Source organism: Odontomachus brunneus, unplaced genomic scaffold, assembly GCF_010583005.1.
Source record: "Odontomachus brunneus isolate Ranch 3 - 2012 unplaced genomic scaffold, Obru_v1 Obru_scaffold_011, whole genome shotgun sequence".
Taxonomy (NCBI): Eukaryota; Metazoa; Arthropoda; class Insecta; order Hymenoptera; family Formicidae; genus Odontomachus; species Odontomachus brunneus.
The window spans coordinates 605,317-616,629 of NW_022639461.1; the positions used below are offsets into that span (position 1 = coordinate 605,317).

Below are 11,313 nucleotides of genomic sequence, written 5' to 3' on the forward strand. Positions count from 1 at the left end.
CCCCCCGATCCTAGAACGTTATGTATAATCACCCGCAAACGCAATATCGCAATAAGAGTCTTTGTTTTTTTTTCCTTTTCCTTTTCAACTATACAGCCGCAGCCGGTGCGTAGCGGTGCGTCTCGACTCAGTGCCATCACCTCGCGATGTACCTGGCGAAGAGCGCGCCGATGAAGACGACATTGAAGAGAGACGCCGGCATCCGAAGCGCCCACGCAGTCGCCGACGAGATGTCGCCGCATTGAGCTGAAACAGAGGTCGGAAAATCGTTGTTCGTCCAATTGCAATTCTACAAGTCGAGCGCTCCTTCTCGCGGCTACAATTTTGCATCACCGGCGGTGCCACTTGAGCGCGAACGCGTGCTAACGGAGCGAGAAGCTTTCCCTTTTCTTCCCGAGTGTGTTTGCTCGGATGTGTAATTATAGTTTAACCCTTTGAAGCCCTCAAAATGGCGTTTACTTAAGGTTCATCGTTTTGCAAATTGTTTCGCAAATCATCAGAGCTAAAGTTTAGATGCAACGGTGCACGGAAAAAGAAAGAATCTCAGTTCGGGCAACTGAATGGGGACCAGATGGAAAATTTGCCGGCGAGAAGTAATGTCTCCGTTACTGTAACCGAAAACATTTGTCTGAACATTCAGTTGCGAGAAAAACTCAGTCGAGATAACTGAAAACAATTGGCTGAGGAGAAACCTGCTACGGGAATCTTTCTTAGTTCCTACGACCGAGTTTTTCATCTGGTCCCCACAACAAAAAAAGTAACAGAAAATTCAGTTGCACTAACTCTCTAAATTTCTTTGAGTGTGAAACAGTGGCAATATTTTCACTCGAGGCCACAGTGAAAATACTACCGCTCGAAATCACAAGAGTGAATGTTTCACTCAAGATTAGAGTGGATTTTGACTCCATGTGAGCGGATGTTTCAATCGATCGAATACGTTCCCCTGGCGGTGGAATGCATCGCATTCACTCTCTTCAGTTTCGAGTGAAAATATTCACTCGACGATTCAGAGGATTCACTCTACAGAAATGAAAAATCGCTCGTATTCGAGGGCCTCGGATGTCACTCTACTTTTCGAGTGAAATTTCACTCCAACAAATTTAGAGAGAACGTCCTTTCCGTGTGGATATTGCGACGTACTATGACTCGGGTCCAAAGGGTTAGTTATCGCGATTAATCGAACGATCGCGATGCAAAAGAGCCTCCGGAACAGACACGTAATTTAACGCAGACGTGAAAAAAAACGAAAGTTACAAACGCTCAAGTTATAACTAGCACGAACGAAACTTCCGTAAGTCGAGTCGCGTGTCGCATCCAGAATTAACAATGCTCACCGTACGACGTGAGGTTAACCTGCCACGAGACTGGATGGCGATGAGAGGCCCTCGGACAGGAAGCGAGATGGCCCGTCACCGAGAGTTCACGACTTCCTGTCGTCGCGGCGGACGCGCTGTAAACGAGGCAGTAACGTCCGACGTCGGTGCTAGCCACCAAGTAAGCGGTGTCGTTCTCAACCCAAGTTCCATGGCATAAGTACTCTGGAAACGAAGCGTCGTTTGTGCTCGTTGCTTGGAGAAAATGACCGGCGCGCGGCCGATGGAACCAAAAAAAAACATCGCCCTGTTGTGCCGGCCTTCGCCGCGACGGGTGCCAAGTAAAGGCCGCCACCCGCGAAGTCGCATTAAATTTTCCAATTTTTTAAGTACCACATGAGAACGCGGCAGGGGAGGGGAGAGGGGAGCAAGATTATAGCGCGATAATTTCGCGCGTCGCGAACTAAGGTCGGCCCAAGTTCTTAAGACCGTTTGAAAGGCTCACGACAATAACATGCCAAGTCACACGGAGCGAAATTGACAGCGAACGACTGGAAAATGGCCATAACTCCTTAACGAGATTAATTGATATTATTCTACGTCGCCGTTGTTTAACCTGTGCCGTGAACGTTCTTCCTCTTTTCCCCTCGCGGATCTCGGCAAGAAACGATTTTCCTGTCGAGAAAAATCACGTAGCGCAATCACATTTCGGTCGCGCTAAAGAATTGCACGCGAAGTGGCAGTCGCAAGTGCGACTAGAGAGGAGAGGTCGATTGATATTAAAGGGTTACACGACTCTGACGGGAGCAAAAGTTAAATAAAACTTGGAGAGTTGCAAATTAATAGGAATATGAATCTTCTGTTATGTATTGTCTATTGACAATATATTGATATTAAAAAATTAGACTTTAGGATAAGTATTAACGTCACTGTGTCCATCGCAATCTTGTTCTGCAAAAGAATCATGTTTCAACGGTAGCCATCCTGCAGCCCTATTAAAGTAACTTTCTAAAGACAATGTCACTAGCATGGCGTATCGTTGCACAGCTTTTCTACCATGCATTATGCGACAAAGTAATAATAACGACACTGTCGTTAAAAGTTACAGGACAGGTTTTGTTGGCCTCAACAGGAGTGACCTAAAGTCAGCATCGATATATTACTTTTATTTATATTAGGGTTATACTTGTCGGTTCACGGAGGTTTTCCACAGGTTTCAAAATTATCTTTTATTTATGTTACAAGTTCGAATTTCTCAGTGAAAATATTAAATTTGGTTTTTTTTACTTCCATTTCGCGAAATATTTTCTTCTCTGGCGCGATATCTTATTTTTTGCGCGGAGAGTAGCTTTCGTATATCAAATGTATACCAAGACTATCTTCAGCTAATTGCAGGTGGAGCTCGCTTGAATGAAATTTTAATTTAAGACTTAGTCGCGAAGAGAGATACGAAATATTAAAAATTGAGCAACAGCAAGAGGCGATTACTTGCCACGACATTTTCGCTAAGGAAGAATAGTCTGCAAATTGTCCGGAGAATTCGTCATTACAAAATAATGCCATAAAAATCCTGTACATATATTAATTTTTCTTTCGCAAAAACATTTCTTTCAAAATTCACTTTGTGAGCCTATATAACCCTAATGAATAAAACAATTTCTATATAGAAAGAAATATATTGATATATATTGATTTCAGATCATTTGTATGTTGAGGCCAGGATCCTTAACGTTGAAGCATGATTCCTTTGCGGAACAGAATTGAAATTGACACAGTGACATTAATATTTCCCTATAAGATCTATTTCTTTTATATCAAGGTCTTGTTAATAGACATATATAAAAAATTCATACTCTTACTAATTCATAACTCGTTATGCCTCTTTTCAAATTTTACCTAATTTTTTAGGATCCTATAATTCCTCAACGCAATATATTGACACGATACTGTGTGTCGCGCTCCATCAGCTCGATATCACTCAAATGAAAGGGTCGTTCTAAAATATCAACTGTCAACACTCGTCTGTTCGAGATTTGTGTCGTTAAATTTATCGCTCGTAACGATTCCGCTGGCTGTCGGGTAAACTCAGCGTGATCTCTTAGCCATTCAATTAACGTGTCCGATAAAAAGGACGAAAGAACGAAAGAGAGAAAGAAAGGGGGAAAAAACGGAAGAAGAAAGAGATGCGACTCGATCGCTCGACCAGCTACTTTTACGTCATCACTTTTACGGCACCTGCTTGCCACCACCTTCCGGCCGTAACAATGCGCGAACGGAAGAGGAATAAACGAGGGCCGTAAATCCTTCCGACACATCGATATCACGGGCTGACGTTTCGAGCGACGATACCCGATCGTAGTTGCAAGATAGTAAGATGAGAATTTACTGCGGTCGCGCCGACAGCTCGTGACTTCGCGTAAAGAGGAAACGCGAGACCGCGTCTCGTGTCCGACGATGGAGCGGACACGATGATGCCGCTCGGTGAAAATCAAGCCCATGGTATGGACATTGATGTATCAAAACGAGCGCGGAATTCGCCGCCTTGCTATCGTTCCGGATACGACAGGTCTGGGGCAATTTGATCGCGCGTTCACCGATCGCAACTATTTCATGCACAATTCATAAAATATAATTTTATTCTTAGCGCGAATCTTTTTAGACAGAGTGTCTGACAATTCATAAAGCACCCGTTGTATACAGGTAAACTCATCAAACTGAACAAAAAATTCCTCCATTATTGCGTAAACACCCACGCACAATTTTGAGTCATTAATTAGAGGAAATTGATAAGTGATCTTGCGCGATAGATGAACTATGATGCACTGAGAGAAAAATGTATGATATTTGGAATTATAATGGCATAGTAAAAGGATTATAGTTAGGAATATAATTTTTATAGTAAATGTAACCATATTATATTTATTATATTTTATAGTAAATGTTACCATAATATAATATTTGTAATATTTACAATATAAGCATAGTATAACTGACCCGTGTAAAATTTTTACCAAGAATTATAATTATTTGAAATAAAAAATATAGTAAGGTAGCAAATATTGAATGATAAGAGAAATTAATTATTTTATATAGTCAATACAATTGGAATATTTGGCAAATATAGGTACATGTAATTATATTCCCAAAAGATGCTTTACCATATATATAAAGTAATAAGATGGTGACTATAAATATGTGTTCATTCTACTATATCTTCATGTTTAGATGAACTATAAATATATGTTTGAGGCCAAAACGATAAAATATAGTGAAATTATAGTTATTCGAACTATTTTTTTCCCTCAGTGTGGCGCCGTCGTGTTTGCTTGTACATTAGGTCATTAGGTGAACAAAACAGTACTGTTTTGCAAATTGACACGTAAAGTGTTAGTTCTAGTTGTTAATTAAAGAAGATTGGTGTATAATTGTGCACGATAAGCTGAATTATAGGATTTTCGCATGCATGAGAGAAAAAAATAATTGGAATAACTATAATTTTACTATATTTTATAGTTTATTTTGGCTTCAAACATATATTTATAGTTCATATAAACATTCATATAAACATTCATATAAACATGAAGATATAGCAGAACAGATTTATAGTCATCATTTTATTACTCTATGTGTATAGTAAAGCACACTTTGGGAATATAGTTACATGTACCTATATTTGCCAAATATTCCAATTGTATTGACTATATAAAATAGTTAATTTCTCTTACCATTCAATATTTGCTACCTTACTATACTTTTTATTTCAAATAATTATAATTCTTGGTAAAAGTTTTACATAGATCAATTATACTATGCTTATATTGTAAATATTACAAACATTATGATGACATTTACTATAAAAATAATATTCCTAACTATAATCTTTTTACTATGCCATTATAGTTCCAAATATCATACATTTTTCTCTCAGTATGCGCATTTCATTCGACATTGTCGAGAACTGGCAGCAGCCGATCGTCAGCAGCTCCTTTCTGATTAGTCAAGAGGCGCAAACACGACGCGGACACCAATGAGCTAGAGTGGTACGGGCATAAGACTCAGCGAAACGATGCGATTAACAATCGCGCTCGAGAAACCGCGATGTCCGACGTCGCTCTAAGCCGCGGACCAAGTGGCAGCGCTGTTTATACGAAGTCTTAATGGCCATTTTGTCTTCTCTTCGTCGTCGTCGTCGTCGTCGTCGTCGTCGTCGCTGTCGTCGCTATCTATGCCTTAGAATACAAACCCGTGTCGCGAAGCGCACCGGGCTCTCGAGTGCCTAATCCTCGCTTATGTCAACATGTCTCCGGTAACTCGCGACGCTAAAATAATTCTCAACCGCGCGGCCGCTCTTCGCCGCCTGGCTTCTGCAACGTATCAGCATTCTCGCGGATTACAAAGAGACGTAATCGACATTGCGCGAGCCGCGTCGAGCCGTATCGTTCGCGATGCCTCGCGAGAGAGCGGCATTTAATCCGCGCGCCTCCACCTTTCCGGAGATCCGTTTAATCCCGAAATCACATTAATTTATTATTATCGTTATAGTCGAGCCGTCAAGCTGAATACGCAGTTTATGCCGACGTCGACGTACACAAACGCTGTTTGGCGTACGCAAATATTCTCGCCCGGCCGTGCATAAATGTCTCGTCCCTCGAAATTAACGGGCTTCTTTATAATAACGCGCTTGATATGTATAATTCATTATTAACTAATCTAGTTTTAATATTGTAAACCGTAAATTTCGCCGTCTGCGCGAGGAGAGATGGCGGCTCGCTTTTTGATCGTTTTCGCGAGAAATGCAGATCGTTGCGCGATTACTTGCTCATTAATAAAAAAAGAAGAGAAAGAAAAATTCAAACGTGCTGATATTTACCGCACCGCAACATTGATTTTGCGTATTCTTGACGGGTCAATGCGAATCAATCAAACGCGTTTGTTCGCGCAATTTTCACCGTCTGACTTTGTCTCTGCTGTAATCACTTCAGCACTCTGACGCGGCGTTGCTCGATCAACTGACCGCTACGTATCCACAGGGAAGTGAATACCGGGTTGGAAATGGCCAGACACTCTCGTCACTTCAACGACTTAGGGAGAATTTACACCTTAGCAAAAAAAAAAACAGAAGGCAAAAGCCACCTGGAACTCCCGCTGGTAGAAAAGCAGAAACTATAGACTACCATCTGACCAGGGCGAGTTTTGATTAGCTTCTGCCTTCTCTCCCGCTTTTCTGCCAAGATGTGAATTCTCTCTTATATCCGCGTCCATAAACGCCCGTGCTTCGCATTTTCTCTACTATATTAAAGGAAAAAATATCTAAGAGGTTAATAAATATTTATTCGTTGGATACTAATAATGTACTTACTTTTTAAGCCAATATTCTTTAAATAAGAAAATATATATTTTCTGAAATCTCAAGGAAACATTAGCTTTCCATGAAAGTAATTTTTTATTCTATTTATAAATAAGAGAATGTGTAGATTTAAGTAAATACGTTACCGATATTCACTACACAAATGAATGTTTACTATTTTTTGGATAGATCTTTGCTCTCAGTGTATCATAAAAAAAGAAACGAGAAGAGAAGAACAAAATCCATGCGGTCGCTGTGAAAAGATCGATCGTTCTTGTTGACGTTCGCTCTTAATTCAAATTGCATGCCGCCGAATCGTATTCCAGAAGCGAGCTAATTAAATATCTCACGAGTTCACGATAGAGAATGCAACGCGTCGAACGCGCGTCGAGGGGAGGCCAGATGGCGTGTCGCGGAAATTGCAGACGTGAATGAGCGAATCGAGTGACGCGGCCGCCGCGCGTTTCTCCATTTTTATGTATGGAGCCAAACGAAGTGTGGCCGACTTAGGGCAGACAAGCAAGCGATGTCTCACACTCCCGTTACGCCGCTGCCTTCCCGCAAACTAACTATCATCACTTGTGATAACTTAGGTCGCGAACTAGAGTGGGACGGGCTCGGGGAGGATGGTGCGGGTAATCCGATAAGATGTTCCTGGGCGGACGTGCTGCAGTCCGTGTCGAGTCGCCTTTGGAACCCGCGCTCGTACATCCCATCCGCCGTACGACGAAGCTACTGTGAATACACCATCGAGGACGACGCGGATGACTGGGGGCCGATTTTTCCAACCTCTTGTTAAGCTACCTAACAGTTAAATCGCATATCTGTCTCTGTCTAATTTGAAGAAGAGACAAAGACGGACATGTAATTTAATCTGTTGGTTAACTTACCAAGAGGCTGGAAAAATCGACGCTTGCTTGTCAAGTCCTTTAGTCTCTCCCGCGCCGTTGAGACGAAGAATCGCGTCATGGAAACGCGCGTTTTGCGCCCGAATGAATTTTTCACGCGGCAAAATCAGGAACGCCAGCCTTGATGAAAATTTCTCGCGCGCTGCAAATTTCAGAGCGCGACAGGGGAAAACTGAGGTGGAAGATTTTTCTTGAAAAGATCGGCGCGATTGTGTGACGGAGCGACCGAGAATTTTACCGCGTTCCGTTTCAACACGTTCCGTACCAACGTCACACATGTGTGACGGCTGAAATCTTTTTTTTTCTATGTCCACATTACCAAACTGAAGCCCATGGAGTCAAATTTCTCACTACAGAACGAACTTGGTAGCATGCATGGCTCCTCGTAACAACTTCAAATCATGCTCCGTAGGTATTGGGCTTAAGTCTGTATAAAATGGCGTAAAAGAAAAAAAAATATAATGTGAGAGCTGTGGGGAGACCTGTAAATAAACTGTGGTAGTGAATGTGTGTTAATCAACGTGCCACAGACATTCCCCACGCGCAATGTCCAATTCGAAAATTCGGAAAAATTAATAATAAATCAGGGTTAATTTTCATTTGAGAAATAGCGAAAGCGCATGACTGGTCTCGTGTTTCGGCAGATTATATCGAGACGTGCGCCTTAAACAAGATGAACACGACCCGGATACAGGCAATGAAGACGCGAAGGGAAGACAGTCGGACAAGACGTCGACGACTACGACGACGAGAACGACGAGTACGTCAGTTAACCGTCTCGACCCATGTCACACGTCAAGGATCCGTCGAAGCTTTCAAGCGCTTTCGAAACTCGTCGTTCCAAGCGGATCTTTCCTGTCACACATCAGGTATCTCTCTGCCCGATTTCTTTCGGCCAGTTAAATAAAACTATGAGAGGACAGAAAACTGCTCAGAGCATAGAGAAAAACTAGCCGTTGAGAATAGTTTAGCTTTATCGTAGCTTAATCCCTCAATAAAGTCAAGTCAGACTTTCGAGAAAATTCAGGATTTAATTCTAGAAAAGCAGGCCGCGCAAAATAGTTAGCTATTCCGTGTGTAAATTTAGAATTGAAAAGTTTGCCGAATCGCGCTTCACCTTCGCCCAATTTTCCGTCCGACTGTAACCCTTTGAGTGCCGAAGAGCGTAATCATGTTTATCACAACTCGACGTCAAAATACACCGGGAAAGAATACTTGAAAATTTATTTGTGGGATATAAAGTTTATTTCTGTGAATAAACTTTATATCTCACAAATTAATTTTATATGCTTTTTATATATTTTTACATTAATTTTTACATATTTTTGTTTCAGTGTATACTTGTATGAAAAAATAGTTGAAAAATTATGCGTGGGATAAAAATTTATTTCATAGAAATAAACTTTATTTCGCAGCAAACTTTATATCTCACAAATAAGTTTTCAAGTATTTTGTTCTTAAATCACTGGTGATATCAGTTACGGTAACTACATATACTGTTACATATTTATTATTAAGAAAAATAATAATACAGCTCTTAGAGGAGATTTTTATGTTTTTTATGTCTTACTTTGTTTTTATATCTAATGTCCTTTTTATATCTTTGTTATGGCCTGTTTTCGCTGAAGCCCTTCATATTCACAAAAGTTCCTCTGGCAAGAACAGCAAGTTTCAGCAAGAACATCAGAAAGCAAAGGCGACACACAAAGGATTAAGTATGACCGATTGTATTGGGAAAAAAATACTTGAAAATTGTGTGGAACAAAAGTTTATCGCAGAAATTAACCTTATGTCGAATAAATTTTATATCCCACAAATAAATGTTCAAAGACTTTTCTCAGTGTAATTGCCCCGAGATCTCGCGAAATATAATTGCGAAAGATTCGAGGCGTGAAACAATGTGTATTCTAAAAGCCACGTAATTTATTTGTGAAAGGCGATCGCGTATGGCGGGCGGAAAACTTCTTACCGGATAGTGCCTCGTCGCTGCAAGACGTGGCGAACTCCATGCGATCGGGTGTCCTGCAACCGATGTCCAGTCTACGCACGCTGCCGTGATGGCACTGCCTTGGAAATGGCGTGGAGGGCACTCTCACGTCGTGCACTTCCGCCGCGTTGGCAACGTTCTGCTCGCCGTCGACGGCCAATATGTCTTCGACGTTGTCGGCGTTTGGCGGCCGGAACAACGACACGATCTCGTAGCGACCGAGATTAGGGCATTGCCGGGTCATCAGGTCGGATGCTGAAAATATGCGACGACTGTTCGCTCAATTTATACCTCACCGGCGCTTTGATCGAGTTGTCAGACGAAAGTGACAACTTATTCTTATTTAATTATCCGAATTCTGGATTTATCGGATAATGCGCGTGCGTCGGCGGCTAAATAAAATATCACGGTGCCGCACGGCGCCGTTTTATTGAATTTCCTTCACGTGTAAATAGCGGCCATTAAAGTTTCATGTGATCTCCTGTCGGCAAACAGAAGATCGTGCTTACATTGCAGTGTAACTTTTAGCCGAGCAATTTGATACGCGATCGACACGCAGTCGACGTGTTCCGCACGCTAAGGTAAACGCGCTCCACTTCGTTTCCTTCAACTCCACCGCCTCGTGTAGGAAATTAACGCAACACGATACGCGCCGCGAGGTGAGAGCTCCTTGTTCATCGGTCGACGGGCAAGTCTCGCCGGCGATCGTCCATTCAGCAAGTTCGACGTGAAAGAAACGCGCCCTTTATATTCGTCTCTTTTTATCGCGGCTTTATATTTGCCACTCCAGCCGCGGCCGCGACTAAAAGCCTCGACGACCAACTCCGGCAGCTTACTTTACAACAACAGGTTACTCTCCCAACCGGCTGATCGCGATAGGTACTCGGGTTTAACAGCAAGATGTGTCACGTAACATGATTTAAATTTACTGAAATAGCCAAACGGTAACTGACGTATAACATCATTAGCCGCGCGTTAGAGAGAGGAGCGACCGTTTGAGTTCTAAACGGCCATCAAAGTACCGTCGTAACCTGTCGTTGAAATTCAAGGAATAGATTAAGATCGCAAGATACTCGACACCTATTTAGCGGAAAGCGCGCTCTACATTCGAGACAAGTCACGAAATCAAAGCTCGCTTTAGACGATCGATAATTTCGCGACGGGAGTACGAAAGAGGCAGAATTTAATATTATTGGGTGCTATGAGCGCGCGATGCAAACGTACAGAGTGGAACACGTTTCAGAAGATTTGTGGATGTATTAAAGGTAATTCCTTTTTCGCGAGAGTGTTGTCTCGCAAAGTCCTATTTGCGAAGTTGCGAGAATCGGATTCGGTTGCGAATTATAGACCTCCAAAACGGACTTCGAGGAGCGATCTCAGGGAGGAGAAACGAGCATGGAGAAATTAATGTTCACATGGAACGCGATGCGCAGGAAGGGGAGGAACGCGTTAATATCGCGTATCCTGTCGCATGGGGAAAAAGCTCGGCAGACGACTGCTTTACATGGTGTCATTCTCAACTGAGCGATCCGCGGCGGTACGCGGTAACACGCGCGTGTATTCACCGAGAATGCAACACACAAAAGACGAGTGCGAATGGCGACGCGATAAATTCTGCACCGGCGCGGCGGAACGACTCTGCTCTTCGTCAACGTTACGAAATCGACTAAGGAGAAACTGAAAGGCGAGTTGGCGAGAGAGAGAGAGAGAGAGAGAGAGAGAGAGAGAGAGAGAGAGAGAGAGAGAGAGAGAGAGAGA

The 11,313-nt window shown here is 42.4% G+C and overlaps 2 protein-coding genes across 15 annotated transcripts in view; one reads left to right on the plus strand and one right to left on the minus strand.

Moving 5' to 3' along the window:
- Positions 1-9: 9 nt before the first annotated feature.
- LOC116840737 overlaps positions 10-11,313 on the minus strand; it is a 371,839-nt gene continuing 360,535 nt past the window's right edge. For 6 of the 7 annotated variants that reach the window (XM_032807852.1, XM_032807851.1, XM_032807856.1 and 3 more), the window contains 3 exons: positions 9,538-9,810; positions 1,335-1,538; positions 10-246 (listed from right to left, as the gene is read on the minus strand). In XM_032807852.1, coding sequence (XP_032663743.1) covers positions 137-246; positions 1,335-1,538; positions 9,538-9,810 — 587 coding nt within the window. In that variant the 3' untranslated portion in view covers positions 10-136. The remainder of the gene's footprint in view (positions 247-1,334; positions 1,539-9,537; positions 9,811-11,313) is intronic. The other variant, XM_032807857.1, reaches the window with a different exon arrangement.
- Positions 7,139-9,599, plus strand: LOC116840739. 8 transcript variants are annotated; one of them, XR_004377404.1, is made up of 5 exons: positions 7,139-7,397; positions 7,898-7,980; positions 8,213-8,437; positions 8,903-9,051; positions 9,197-9,402. XR_004377404.1 is itself a non-coding variant. In XM_032807862.1 (4 exons), the coding sequence occupies exons 1-4, from the start codon at positions 7,309-7,311 to the stop codon at positions 8,923-8,925; spliced, it is 420 nt and encodes a 139-aa protein (XP_032663753.1). In that variant the 5' UTR covers positions 7,139-7,308; the 3' UTR covers positions 8,926-9,402. The 8 variants fall into 8 exon arrangements, 7 of the variants coding, with proteins under 7 accessions (XP_032663753.1, XP_032663754.1, XP_032663749.1 ...); XM_032807862.1 differs by having other exon boundaries at positions 8,903-9,402; XM_032807858.1 differs by lacking the exon at positions 8,903-9,051 and having other exon boundaries at positions 7,147-7,397; positions 9,197-9,578.

Excerpts from the sequence above, each read along its gene's own strand:
- LOC116840739 (XM_032807858.1), top strand. The coding sequence starts at position 7,309 with ATGTTCCTGGGCGGACGTGCTGCAGTCCGTGTCGAGTCGCCTTTGGAA. Across the intron at positions 7,398-7,897 it reads CGCCGTACGACGAAGCTACT|CCCATGGAGTCAAATTTCTC; the intron begins GTGAATACACCA and ends ACCAAACTGAAG. Across the intron at positions 8,438-9,196 it reads TCTTTCCTGTCACACATCAG|CCCTTCATATTCACAAAAGT; the intron begins GTATCTCTCTGC and ends TTTTCGCTGAAG.